At 41.6% G+C, this 14,767-nt stretch overlaps 1 protein-coding gene across 1 annotated transcript in view; it reads right to left on the reverse strand.

Annotated features, from left to right (window-relative positions):
- WDR43 (WD repeat domain 43) overlaps positions 1–9,257 on the reverse strand; it is a 47,209-nt gene extending 37,952 nt beyond the window's left edge. Inside the window, exons 1-2 of the mRNA XM_019943012.3 lie at positions 9,000–9,257; positions 2,084–2,221 (exon numbers count right to left, since the gene is read on the reverse strand). Of these exons, the coding sequence (XP_019798571.1) occupies positions 2,084–2,221; positions 9,000–9,224 (363 nt within the window). The 5' untranslated portion in view covers positions 9,225–9,257. The remainder of the gene's footprint in view (positions 1–2,083; positions 2,222–8,999) is intronic.
- Between the last annotated feature and the right edge of the window lie 5,510 nt (positions 9,258–14,767).

The raw sequence follows: 14,767 nt of genomic DNA on the forward strand, positions 1-14,767 counted from the left end.
TGAGTAAAGCAGCTATCACAGTGCACCAGATACTAGGTACGTACTGACCACAGAAAACTGACGAGATCAAAGGATGGGACCCAAACTATAGTGGGGTAAAAGCCCACGAGGACCACACTCAACTTGGAGGAAGGAGGAATAAAGGGAGATTTCCTTTACATATACCTCTGAATGCTTTAAATTTTTTTCAGTTGTATATTATTTTTATAATCTTTAATATAAAAACAAGTGTTATATTTTTATTTTTATTTTTTAAATAAATTTATTTATTTATTTTTGGCTGCATTAGGTCTTCATTGCTGCGCGCGGGCTTTCTCTAGTTCCGGCGAGCGGGGGCTACTCTTCGTTGCTGTGTGCGGGCTTCTCATTGCGGTGGCTTCTCTTATTGCAGAGCATGGGCTCTAGGCACGTGGGCTTCAGTAGTTGTGGCATGCGGGCTCAGTAGTCGTGGCTCACGGGCTCCAGAGGGCAGGCTCAGTAGTTGTGGTGCACAGGCTTAGTTGCTCCGCGGCATGTGGGATCTTCCCGGACCAGGGCTCGAAGCCGTGTCCCCTGCATTGGCAGGCGGATTCTTAACCACTGCACCACCAGGTAAGTCCCAACAAGTGATATATTTTTAAATGCAGATATAAAATCAGATAAAAATTTTCACCTATCAAATTAGCTGGGTTTTTTTGTTAGCCTTACTGCTGCTTTAATGGAATAATCAACGATGGCAAAAACACCACTGAAATACACGTACCGTCCTTCCACTGCTGATACAAGTACAAATTAGAAAAGCTTTCAGAAAATTGTTATACTATGTATAAATAGGCTTAACACTCACACCTTTGACTCATTAATTACAGGTTAGTAATTCTGGGAACCCGTGTAAGAAGAAAAGAGTTTTATAACAAAAAAATCGGAAACTACCTAAATAGTAAGAGTTAAACCACCAACGGACTACCCCATTTACAGGATTTTATGCAGTCACTGAAAACGTTTATAACTAGTTCTCGACAAATATGAAAATTACTCATGTTGTAATTTAAAGGAAAATATCAGAATACAAAATAGACAGAACCCAACTGTATTTTTTAAACATATGCATAAAGCAAAGAAATATGCAATCTATCAAAAGTGGTTCTCTCGGTGATAAACTTAGGTATAATTGTTTTCCCTTTTCAACTTCAGGTAGTTCCAAATTGTCTATGGATAGATGTTACTTAAAAGAGAAAACATTCTTTTATTCATATATACAGAAAGCATTCCTATATACAGACAGGAGTTAAGTGAACACCAAAAACATACTGTAGTAGACACTGTCTGAAATACATTATGCCAGTTAAGTTACTGTCTTGCAGCACCAAGCCCTCACTTCTCTGCTCTGGACGCTGGGGCTGGGACTCTGCAAACCCCATTTCTGCTTTGCCAGCTGGATCGTTAGTAGGCTCCCCCAATAAGGGTGCAGGAGGGAGACAAGGCTGGAGTAGGAACAACGGAGGTGTTCCTTCCTGTCTCCCAGTTTGCATCACCCCAACATTTCTTCACCCCAGCAGGGGCAATCCTTTTGACAGCAGCTGAACCCAATATGCAGTTTTTTCAACACCTGGAGAACCAGAGACACCAGCAGTCAGCTAAAACCCCCTCCTCAGAGGTCTGGACCTTAAGTCTATGGGGCCACTCTCCCTCAAGAGACATCAGCACAGAGAGCAATACCTGCTTCTCAAAGGTCTGAGTTTCAGCAATAATTCCACCACCTCCCTCGTTCCCTAGCCCTGGAGGTGGTGCGCTCCTTCTGCAGCTGCTGTCTGTGATACTCAGAATTCTTTCTACCCTTTCTTATTTTAAGCCTAGTCAATAGTTCTTCACACTCTTCATATCCTGACCTATAATAATAACTAAGTTACCTATCACAGCTTTAACAAATATTACTGTTCAAAATTTTAAATATGGAAAGGGCAGAAAAATGCCCCCATACTGCAGATCCTATAGCATATCCTGAGCTGCTTTGTTTTTAATAAGTCTCTAATAATCAGTTTCCTGTCATCGCTCTTTTATATAATACACACACACACACACACACACAGACACACATACTTACTATCAATTTACTGTGTAATTCTCCTTTTACTGTACTGTATAATAAAATACTACCAACTGCTGTACCAAGAGCCAACAAGTCAACCTGGTTACTTGTCCCTATAGCTTCTGATTTCCTTTTTTTCCTCTGTGGACCTTCCTGGAAAAAAAAGAAAAAAAAAATTTTTACTTTATTATTTCAAACACTGAAACATCATTAATGCATAAATGCAAATGCCCACTAGCCCACAAATGAATGTGACTGCTTCTAAGAAAATTTTTTTTTTAAAGTGGAGATGTGATTTGCTCTCAGATGATTTCTTTCTCACTACTTAGAAAATAATTACTCCAATGGAAAGAACTCGTAATACTCTGTCCCCATCTCCTACCTCTCTGAAAAGAAGGCAAATAGGATAACTGAGCATGCTCTTGGTAGTATTCTACTCTTAACAAGTCCGAACAGCCTCAATGCTGCTTCCACTTCTCGGAAACCAACCATTCCCAACAGGTCCAAGTGAAGACTCCACTCCGAAGCAAAGAGATTACAGATCCATACACAAGCAGCCAATGCTTTCCCCCTCCTCCCTCCCCCAAAAGCTTTCCTTGCATTCTGGCTTCATTTTCAGGAAAAGGGACTCAAATGTTTTTATATTTATAAACATACAATTACCTCACTTAAGAGTCAAAAAATGGTTGTAACTCGTACAGCAGTGCAAAGCACACACTAAAGAAGTTGTTCCAGTGACTCTTTAAGGGTCAGTATGAAAGTTCCATGTTGTCTTCGTGATTCTAATGACTTAAGAGGCACAAGTTTCAATCTAGTGTCAAACAGCCCAAGACTTCTTTGATTTAATTCAAAAAATGAAACGAACAGCTCATCTATCCATCAGAAAGACAGCCAATTGGTCACAACTTTAGAGTACTACTTTAGAGTTTATAATGCTGAATAATAATTTATAATTTTGAAACTTTTCTTCCATATGTTTATAATTTTTTAAAATTAAAGCTTGCTAGCCTATGTTTTAGCATAAAGAAGTTCTGAGAAATCCATTCTTTTAGTGTAAAAGAGACCAATATTACAGAAAAGAGAACATTTTCTCCACAGTGGAAGATCTTTGCTCCACAGCACAAAAAAGCAGCCCAGGATACATAAAATCTGCCCAACCCAGAAAACCACCAATGAAAACTACGATGTTACCAGTGCATAAAGAAAATCAAGGAGCAAATTTATAAGGCATTTTCCATTTTTTTTCTCTTAGTTATCCTCTAGAGATGTTACATTTGAAGAATTTGATTCATTGGACGCTCTAAGTCAACAAAAAGTTAAAAGATTTAACAAAAAATAAGATAACTTTAAATACAGAAAAAATAATGAACATTTTGCAAGTCCTGAGAAACGTATCCACATTAATAAACTCAAAAGAGAAGTCACAATTAATAGCCAAAGTATAAAAACGTCTGATGGTCCCGTCCCCTCAGTAACATTCTTAGTCAGGAAATGTCCTAGGCCCCACCTTCAGTTACATGAATTTCTAAAGCCGCCTCTGAATGATTCCAGAGGGCAAATGTGGTTTCTGCATAAGGTTATGGACATAAACACCTATTTCAGGCAAGGACAATAGAGGAAATTATACCAACCTACTACTACCTCATCAGAAAACTCTCCTCTGAAAGATTCTAGAAAGTATTTCTTCTATTCTTGGTTTTCCCCAAATCAAATTAAAATTATCTACAATGAGGTTTCTAACGTATGAAACATAGGCTGGTCCAAATATGTATATGTTTTTCTGCAGATGTGAATTTGCATTAAAAAGCACAAAGAAATTTTAGAAATTAAACGTTAACATATTCAAAGCCCTGATTTCCCTATCAGCAAAATCTCTATTTTTAGGAGAAGCAAGCAGAGGCTAGTGGTAGGAGTATCACAGAATCTATGCCCAATTTTGAGGATCACTGGTCTAAACCTAAATAATAATCCAATTAATTAACCTCAAAGAACTAATGACTCATGTATGTTTTCTCCGAGTTGGATGATCTTTTTAAAAATAACTTCCCATTCAGCAGGATGTGCATGTCCAAAAAAGTAAGACATCAACCAGATAAGAAGTTTATATAACCAATGTGCATTTTAGTGAAATCTAATATTTTAACTATTACCCCATTACTAAATATTTCTGAAACCAAGAGTTTAGTGGTACTGATGATTATAGATTATGACAGACTTTTGTTGGCATTTTCTATCAGAACCTGTTATTTCTGTGATCAAAAATTTCAATGACTCCCCAGAGAAGAGTAAATCAAAAAAACTGTTTGGTAGGGCTTCCCTGGTAGTGCAGTGGTTGAGAGTCCACCTGCCGATGCAGGGGATGCGGGTTCGTGCCCCGGTCCGGGAGGATCCCACATTCTGCGGAGCGGCTGGGCCCATGAGCCATGGCCACTGAGCCTGCATGTCTGGAGCCTGTGCTCCGCCACGGGAGAGGCCACAGCAGTGGGAGGCCCGCGTACCCCAAAAAAAACAAAAACAAAACTGTTTGGCATTCAAAAGCATCCACAATTTGCCTCCAAACCACCTTTTCCAGTCTTATTTCCAATTCCATCCTTACATTGCACTCCCTAATCACGAATACACTTTCCCATTTGCTTTTTCCTCTTTTGGGAGGGGCCTTTTTCTATCCATCTCAATTATCAATTTGGTTAAAAATCGATCCTTGCTTCAAGGTCCACCTCAAATATGATCTCTCCACAAAAACCTCTTCTTTCAGACACAGTATATCTGAATTGTCTGTATTTCTTCTTTAATGTCTTAGTCATACTGCTTTGTTTCATGTCATGTGCACATTAATTACATGTGTAAATATATACAGTGAATGGATAGGGTAGGCTAAAAATTTAGTTCATATATCTGTAATCAGAAAATCTGAGTTCCAGGGAACTCCCTGGAGGTCAAGTGGTTAGGACTCTGGCGCTTTCACTGCAGGGGCCCAGGTTCGATCCCTGGTCAGGGAACAAAGACCCCACAAGCCTCGTGGCGTGACCGAAAAAAAGAACAAAAACAAACAAAAAAAGAAAATCTGAGTTCCAGAAAGTACCAGGAACGAAGACCAAAAGGATTTGGTCTATTACTTAGACTAAATAGTCTTTTCCAATGTGAGGGGCTGACCGAGCTAAGCAATAAATGCCAACAGCGGTCTCAAGAAAGCAGTATTTGATCCAGAAGGCAATCAGAAGGCTGAGTGAGTCTAAATGTGCATGATTTATAAACGCAAGGCATAGTACAAATGAAGTGAAGACAGAGGGGAAAAGCACATCCAATTAAGCCCTGACTCTTTAGACTAAGATCCCAGAGTAAGAAAAGAGTTTACATGGAAAACCAATACACACACTCATAAAAACGTGTATATAGCTGAAACAAGTTTCACCAAAAAACTTATCCTTTACCATGCAAAATACACTCTAATATTGTCTACTTCATCACTGTAATGCTGTCACAACCCACCAAATCTATTTCACGATCCACTAATGGTTCAAAACCTATTTGTGAAAAATATTGACCTCTAGTCACTGAAAATTATGGCAAAGTTTCAAGTTTCACTCTGCAATTAGTCTCCTATGCCATTTCTTGGCCTATCTTAACTGTCACTTACTCTGGCAAATGTCTAAGTTTCATAGGTAACAATGAACAAAATGTGTGCATTTTACATGTAATTACCTACAGTATGTACATCAAAAACAAATTCTAATACACAGGAACTTCTATTTCTGCCAATAAGATTTATTAGGCAAACCATAGCCTTTTGAAGTTTAAACACTGGAGAGACCGTAAGACAGAGCATTATACAGGAACACAACTGGATTGTGCTGCGTCCCTAAGGGTTAGGACTGGGGATGCTCAGATTTTTCCTAGAAACATCCTTAATGCTGCTGTGCTTGCCCTGTCCAATGCCTGAAATGCCATGTGCCTCCTTTAATAAGCACTAAGCCATATGGGGTCATTTTAACTACAGTGACAGCAAAGTAACATAAATGCATTTATTGTGGTAGCCAGTCTGTTTCTTCAGGGCTCTACAGCAGTTAGAGAAGGAAAAATTGAAAAGTTTGGAATTAAAGGAGCAATGAAAAAGCAGGGTCAGTTCCTGGGTAGCTCAGCCACTTACTGTGTGCCTCTGGCATATCATTTACCATCTCAGCCTCAGTTTACACACATAAACCTGAGGAACTCTAAAAACAGCACCCATGCATAGTCCATCAATCCATCTCCTTGCACTTTTCTCATCATCATCTGAGGTCCTCTTCCCCCCAGGCTCCATCACCCAAATAAAATGCTCAGCTATATGATATATACAAAAATCTTCTAAAACCTACTGTGACATAAATGCAAAGAATTATAATCATTTTGTGACCAAGAAGCAATCTAATTTTTATAAAAATTTATGAACCACTGCTTTAGCTCCTGTTACCCAAGAAACCCAGCACCAACTCATTTTTCTCCACTGATAAGAGTAATGTCACCAAACTTTGTCCTTGGGTGGCAAACTGCCAGTTACTGAACCAGATGCAGAATACTCCTACAAACTGATTTACACGTAAAATAAGGGCTTAAGAGAGCATCTTAAAACTTAAGTGGCAAGGATCATAACCCAGGGACCTGGGAGCAAAGGCAGAAAATGAAGAGTGATTTGTAGCAACCGCTATCTTTAAAAATCACATCCTCCCAACTCTCAATTCTGTGACTGAAGATCTAAGGTTACAGTAAGAGCACTGGCCCAGGAGTCAAAGTACTTTGACTCTAGTGGCTACAGCTACTTCATTGGTTAATAAGGCTTTGGAGAAGTCATTTAAACTTTCTTAGTTCTGATTCTCAGTTTTTAAAAATGTAACAATTACAGGGCATTTCACAGAGTCAGGTGACTAAAGTGAGAGCATACAAGTAAAAGGACACTGAAACCTGTTAGAACTTTTTTTTAATGTAGTCCAACTCTTTTTCAAGGAGGCCTCCAAAAGTAAAGTGACTTGCTCAAGGTGACAAAACAAGTTTGAGTCCTGGGTATGAAACCAAATCTAGGTATTTTTCTATTGTATCAGACTGCTATAAATAATCCAAAACTGACTTTTAACAGGAAATTTAAGACCAGGCAAAAGTTTTACTCCTGACACATACAATATGATTGTAAGTCAAGAGAATATCAAGTGGGTGACAAATATCTGCCAGCCTAATATGAATGATTTGTTCCAGATAATAGAGTTGGGCTCTAAATACCTGCATTCTAGTCCTGGTTCCATTTTTGGTTTTTCGCAAGTTGCTTAATTTTCCAAAGTCTCAGTTTCTTCTTCACGAACAAAGCAAAAAGTTAGTCTTTATCTACCTTGCAGGACTAACCATGCAAATAAGAGGTAATAACAACAATTAACACTTGCAGCACTTACATACCAAGAACTACTCTAAATGCTTTATGCATCATTAAGTATGTTAACCTTCACAACCACTCTATGAGGTGAGTACTATTATTCCCATTTAGAGGCACAATTCCTACGATGAAGCCAAGCCTGGGTTCAAAGTGAGGAGGTATAGTTTGGGTCCATGCATCTAACCACTGCTCCACATTTCCTCTCACCATTAGAATTATTAACACTTTACAAGACCGTTAAAATACAAACACAGAAATTTGAAAAGGAGAAATATGCAGAGTGCTGTCATCTTAATGACAACTGATTTTTTTTAAAGTCCTAGTTTTGTGCTTGACTTAAGGTCTCTTTAATGATCAACAGGAGTCACTTCATCCAGAAACTTTGAAAATCAAGCTTAAGATCTGAAAAACACCTAAACATACTCATCCAAAGTATAACAAGTTAGATGTATCCCTACTTTCAACCTAAAAAGTTAGCAGAAAGTTTCCTAGGATAGTCAGGTGGAGTTAAGATCTATACTAAACACTAACTTTTTTTTTTCTTTTTTTGTGTGTATGTGTTTAAATACTAACTTTTTAAGGTTTACACACAGTGTCAGCTAAATATCACACAACTCAATACCTGATGCTTCCAAATCACACTGCACTGATTCGGGTTGGCTACCTTATACACGCAGTTCCCACGTGCGTGTGAAATAGTGCTGATGTAGCCAAGTGACTCCACAGTGAATGACGTCTTTCATTGAATCCCTAAGAGTGAGAAGCCTTCCCTAACTCAGCAGTGCCCCGTGTAAGAGAAACTTCACCTGGACTCACGTTCGTTAAGTTAAACTACAACTTCACTTTACCTCCATATCCTAATGCAGACTTCAGACTTGGGGAAAAGGGGATGTATAAAGGGGGAGCCGAGCAGATGTTAAAACTTTAAAAGCAAGAAGGTTCAGATGGCTTACAATGGAAACGAGTCTGGGAAAAGTCAACACTTTCAAATAGTCACATCCTGGACGTGGAAGAGAACACGTGGTGAGCCGGCCCCCAAGAGTGGGGGGTGGAGGGGGGTGTCCGGAAGCAAGGAAATAGACTTGTTCATTCTAACTGCCCAGCGCAAGGCCGATGAGCTGGGTAGGGGTCGGAGAAGAACAATACAGACCCAAGGTGGGGCTCTGTCAAAAGCCAGAGCTCTGAAAAGCGCAAGCAGGAGAGCCAGGCCTGGTAGCAGGAAGCCGCTCCTGGGGGACCCGGGGCCTCGGCGAACATGGCGGCCCCCGCGACGGCTGGACCCAGACGACATGGAGCCCGCCAGGAGGGCTTCGGTCCGCTGCCCGTCGGATCCGGCCGCGCCCTCTCTCGTTGCCCTCAGGACAGGCCACGCACGGGGCTGACGGTGTGGGCCCAGCGCGCGCCTCCACCGCGCTCTGTGCCTCCTCGCCCCGGGCCTCGGAGGGCCACGCGCGATGACGGATCGCGCGCCGCCGGGCCGCGAAGCGCTGAGGCTGAGCGGCCACCCGCCCCGCGCCATCCAGCTCGCTTTACCTTGGCCTGCAGCCGCGCTGGCGCCCAGGCCAGGCAGGTGCAGGTACCGCTGAGGTGCGCGGAAGGCACGTACTCCTGGTGCAGCCGGTTGCTGGCTGTCTCCCACACTCTCAGGTGACCGTCTGTAGACGCTAAAGCGAAATAGGCCTGGCTTTGCGGCGAGAAGGCGCAGGGGACGCCCGCGGGAGAGAAGGGGTCCGCAACACCTCCGCCACCCGCCGCCATTGCTGCTCTGGCTCCGCGGCAGCCACGTGTTCGCCCGTGCGCAGGCGCACCGGTACGGGGCGGGGCCTGGAGGGGGAAGTGGGGCGGAGGGAGTGCAAGGAGCAGAGGGAGCGGCTCTTTGCGACGCAAGCGAGCGTTGGACGGCCTACCTGTGGACGGTGGCCCAGTGGGCTCAGTACTAACTTGTTCTGGGGACGTGTGAAGGGGCTTGACAAGACTCCTTCCTTTAAAAAAGAAAGAAAGAAAGAAAAAGTTTTGGGTTTTTTTTTTTTTAATTTAAATAACATGATTGAACGAAATGTTTGAAAGAACTGTTTACTTATAATTCCGTGATTGTGACAACTGTTTCCATTTTTCCTTATCCACTTACAGGCTGTAATCATGTGTTCACATAACAATTTATTCAATCATACCAGTGTGAAAGTAACGGTGGGAGAGGCTATTCCCTCTTCTTTCGTCAAGATTTATCCCATGTTACTGCACCAAATAGACAGTTTTTTTAAGGTCTCCGTAACATTTCACCAAATCTATGCATTCTGATTCAAGAAATGGCAGGTACTGTTCAGCCCACACACAGCTTACTGACCAGCAGGAAAGCCATAAAACACTACCCTCAGGGCCATGGGAGACTCTTGAGTCTTTCACAAGTAGGGAAAGCCATGGTAAAATTTGCAGTTTATGTTATTTGGAAAGACATAAACTGATCTACATTTTATTTTATTTATTTATTTTTTTTTGCCGTACGCGGGCCTCTCACTGTTGTGGCCTCTCCCATTGCGGAGCACAGGCTCTGGACGCTCAGGCTCAGCGGCCATGGCTCATGGGCCCAGCTGCTCCGCGGCATATGGGATCTTCCCGGACCGGGGCACGAACCCGTGTCCCCTGCATCAGCAGGCGGACTTTCAACCACCGCGTCACTAGGGAAGCCCTGATCTACATTTTAAAAGGCCTCCTGGATGCTGGATGGAGACTGTAGGGGGGCAAGAATGAAAGCAAAGAGACAGGAGAGAAGGAGGATGGTGGGTTGGACTCGAATGACGTGGCAGAGGTGGTGAGAAGTGGTCCAAATCCAGATTTAATCTGAAGTTGGAGCCAACAGGACTTGCTAAATGGATTGATTGTGAAGGATGAGGAAAAGACATGAGTGAAGGATGACTCTAAGGCCTGAGGGAATAAGTGAATGGTGATACCATTAGCTGAATTGAGGAAACGGGTCTGGGTGGAGTAGAAATCAACTGTTTCTGTTTTGGACAGTTAAGTTTGAGATGTTCAGTAGACATCCAAATAGAGTGGTTCAGTAGGAAGTCAGATATATGAGTAGATCACATTAGCATACAGATGCTATTTGAAACTGTATGGTTAGATCATCTTGGGTGTAAGTATAAATAGAGAAAAAAACTTAGCCCCAAAAATGTGCCAATTTATCAGGAATAGGAAGAGGACCCGGCAAAGGAGATTAAGAAGGGATAACAGTGATGAAAGCCCAGGAGAATGAGATGCCCTGGAAAGCCAAAAATTTTATAAGGATTTCAGAAGCAAGACATAATCAAAGCCATGTCAAATGCTGTAAGATGAAGACTGAGAATTAATCAATGAACTTGGCAAGATCAAGACCATTGGCGACTTTTCAAAAGCATTTTTAGCAGAGAGGTAGGGGGAAAAAACTCATTTTAGAGAGTAGAGGGGGAAATGGGAGGTGAGAAAGGGCAGAAAAGTATAGACAACTATTTCTAGGATTTTTGTTATAAAAGAACATGCATGAGGGACTTCCCTGACGGTCCAGCAGTTAAGAATCCACCTTTCAATGCAGGGGACGTGGGTTCGATCCCTGGTCAGGGAACTAAGACCCAGTGTGCCGCAGGGTAACTAAGCCTGTGTGCCGCAAACACAGAGTCTCAACAAAGATCCAACACAGCCAAAAGTAAATAAACAAATAAATATTTTTTAAAAAACCACGCATGAGTCTGTGTGAAGATAGGTCTGACCTAGAGTTATGCATTTGTTAGTCATAAATATACAAATAAAAATAAAAGCTTATTTTGCACTTACTATATGTCAGGCACTGTTCTAGGTGCTTTATGTGTATTAATTCATTTAGTCCTCACAACAGCCCTAGGATGTAGAAACTATCAACATCTACATCTTTCCGATAAGAAAATTGACATAGAGCCGGGCAATGGAGGAAGAGCTTGATTTCTAACCCAAGTCATCTCTGAGCACGGCAACCTGATCCAATGAGAGTATGTAGTGTTTATATAGATGACCCTCCAATACCCAAGCATATCAATTCCTTGACCTCATCCCTTTCAGTAATCTCTATGCTACACCAGCCACTCACTCCCATGGTCAGGTAGCAGACCTTGCCATCCAAATAACTGCACCTCTTCCATAATCTCAATTTCTACACACTACTCTGTAACCACCAACTCCTATCTTTCCAGCTCACTCCCTCTAGCTCTCAGCATCCAGCCAGTCCTTCCACCCTACTGGACCATCAATTCATTTGATCCTACAGTCTTTTCACCAGCCCTCATCCCTACTCCCCGATGGCTGCACTTCCCCCTTAATTTATCCTAACCTCTGTCATTACAACCCTCAACTCCCTTGCCTCTTTCCCACAAAATAGTCTTGGTAAAAACCACAAGCTTGGGGAATTCCCTGGTGGTCCAGTGGTTAGGGCTCTGAGCTTCCACTGCTAGGGGCCCAGGTTTGATCCCTGGTCAGGGAACTAAGATCCTGCAAGCCACGTGGCGCTGCCAAAAAAACAAAACAAAACACAAGCCTGGTAAAATCTAACTCTCCACCTACAAGCAGCTGAACATGATTAGAGAAAGCCACAGCCACTTTATTAGGACTCTCATCTACTTCGAATTCGTGACCACAAACTTCACATGGCAAGTCGATGCTAACAGATTATCGAACAGTTGTTCCCTAATCCATTCACTCTTCCACTGTCCTAGACATTAGGACAGACTGTCCTATTACCCCAAACCTCCTCCTCCTCCATCCTCACTCTCAGTGGATGATTTTGCTTACAATTTCATGAGAAAACAGAAGCAATCACAAGAGCACTTTCACAAGCTCCCAATACCACGGAATCTACCCACTTGTGCTCCATCTCTCCTGGTCCTATGGATGAACTTGCCGTGATCTTAGCAAAGGCCACCCTTCCACATAAGTTCTAGATCCCAGCTTCTCTTGCCCATTCAAGGATATTATTCCCAAAAGTCTTTCCTCTATCAGTGTCAATTTTTACTTCTCAACTTAATCCTTCTCAAGGATATTATTCCAGAAAGTCTGTCAATTTTTACTTCTCAACTTAATCCTTCTCATCAACATATAAACATACTGTTATTTTTCTCTTCTTTAAAAACAGAATTCCCTTGACCCCTCTTCCCCCTCCATTACTGTCCCAATCTTTTCTTTCCTTTAAAACAAAACTAAAAGAAAAAAGAATAGTCTAATTTTCTCAATTTCTCTCCTGCAATGGGACTTTCAGCCCCACCCACCACTACACCAAAACTCTTCTCAAGGCCACCAGCAAGCACCACATTGCTACCATATGTGTCCATTCTAAGTCTACATCTTACTTGACTTGTCATTAGCATGCTTGTCTTCCATGACGTCACACCCTCCTGGCTTTCTCTTACTTCTCTGGCTGCTCTTCTTATTCATTTCTCATGGATCTTCCTCACGTCCCACTCTCTAACATCAGGGTTCCTTACAGCACTACTTCTTTATCTGTGCATATGTCTTTCCAGAATAAAGACTGCATTCTCCAGCCTTCTTTGCAACAATGGTAGGCCATATGACTATGGGCCAGAACAAAATATCCTTAAAGTGAGAGGGTATGCTATTCTCCATGGCTTTTTTCTTCTTAAACCCTGGAACTGAAATGTAATGGCCAAAGCTGAAGCATCCGTGTTGGACTTTGAGGAGAAAATAACATGCTAAGAATGGTAGAGCAGAAAGATAGCAGAACCTAGGGACCCTGAAGCATTATATATGTCCTAGACCAAATCCTCAGGACTTCTTTTATACAACAGAAAACAAACTTCCCTCTTGTTTAAACTACTACATTTTGGGTTATGGCACATGCAGCTGAATCTAATTGTGCTGATTCTTTTCTATCCTTTGCCTCAGTTGGTGATACCACCAGCCACCCAGTTAGCCACTGTAAAAAGCAAGGAATCAACCCTGATTATTACCCAGCCCCACATCTTACTGCCACCCAAACCATACCCACATGTGATCAATCAGCAGTCTTTTTTATCTCTGAAGTAATTCCACATTCAATTTCCTCATTTCCATCCAATTCTACCACCTCTGTTCTTGTTTGAGCCTTATATCTCTCACCCAAACTGCCACCACTGCTTTATTTGGACTCCCTTTCTCCAGGCTGCTACATTTTTATGATCTTTGCAAATCATAAATGTGACCATTCTACCTCTCTACTTAAAACCCTTCAGGGACTTCCCTGGTGGCACAGTGGTTAAGACTCCGTGCTCCCACTGCAGGGGGCCCAGGTTCGATCCCTGGTCAGGGAACTGGATCCCACATGCATGCCACAACTAAGGAGCTGGCAAGCTGCAACTAAGGAGCCCGCCTGCCATAACTAAGACCTGGCACAACCAAATAAATAAAAATAAATATTAAAAAAAACTTGATTACTTTACAAAACAAAAACAAAAATCTTCACAAGCTTGCTGACAATTATGGAAGAAATTCTATGCTGCTCAATATATATGGACTACAGAACAATCTATAACCTGGTCTCTGTCAATCTCCCCAGCATCATCACTCACTCACTGTAGACTGCCTCAAACATCACACCCCAGGCTCTGATCTGATCCTGGTTTCCTGCCCTACCACCTTTGTTCTGGCTTCTGCTCTCTTACTCATGCCCATAATTTACGCTCTTCCAATCCTCTCTCAGGCCCCAATGCCAACCCTTCATCCAACCTACTAACTAACAATTTAACTTAACTAATTCCTATTAGTCCTAAAGATAATAGGAATTATTAAAGATCCTACCTATCCTTAACAAAAGATTAGCAAATCAACTCCAGTAATATATAAAAAAGATTATATACCATGATCACATGGGATTTATCCCAGGAATACTAGGTTTAACATTCAAAAATCTAATATGCCATATTAATAGAATGAAGGATTAAAAACACATGATAATCTCAAAAGATACAGAAAAGAATTTAACAAAATCCAACACCCACTCATGATTTAAAAAAAAAATTTAACAAACTAGGCATAGAAAGGAACATCCTCAACTTCATACAGGAAAACTACAAAAAAAACCCACAACTCACTTCCTACTTAATAATGAAAGACTGAATGCTTCTCTCCTGAGATTGAGAACAAATCAATACTGTCCATTCTCATCAATTCTACTCAATATTTTACTGGAGGTTCTAGCTAGTGCAATAAAGATGTTAATAATAATAATAATAATGGCATGCAAATTGGAAAGGAAGGAGTAAAAGTATCTATTCACAGATGACATAGAGAAAATCTCAAGGGATTCA

The sequence above is a fragment of the Tursiops truncatus genome, chromosome 14 (genome assembly GCF_011762595.2).
Source record: "Tursiops truncatus isolate mTurTru1 chromosome 14, mTurTru1.mat.Y, whole genome shotgun sequence".
Classification (NCBI taxonomy): Eukaryota; Metazoa; Chordata; class Mammalia; order Artiodactyla; family Delphinidae; genus Tursiops; species Tursiops truncatus.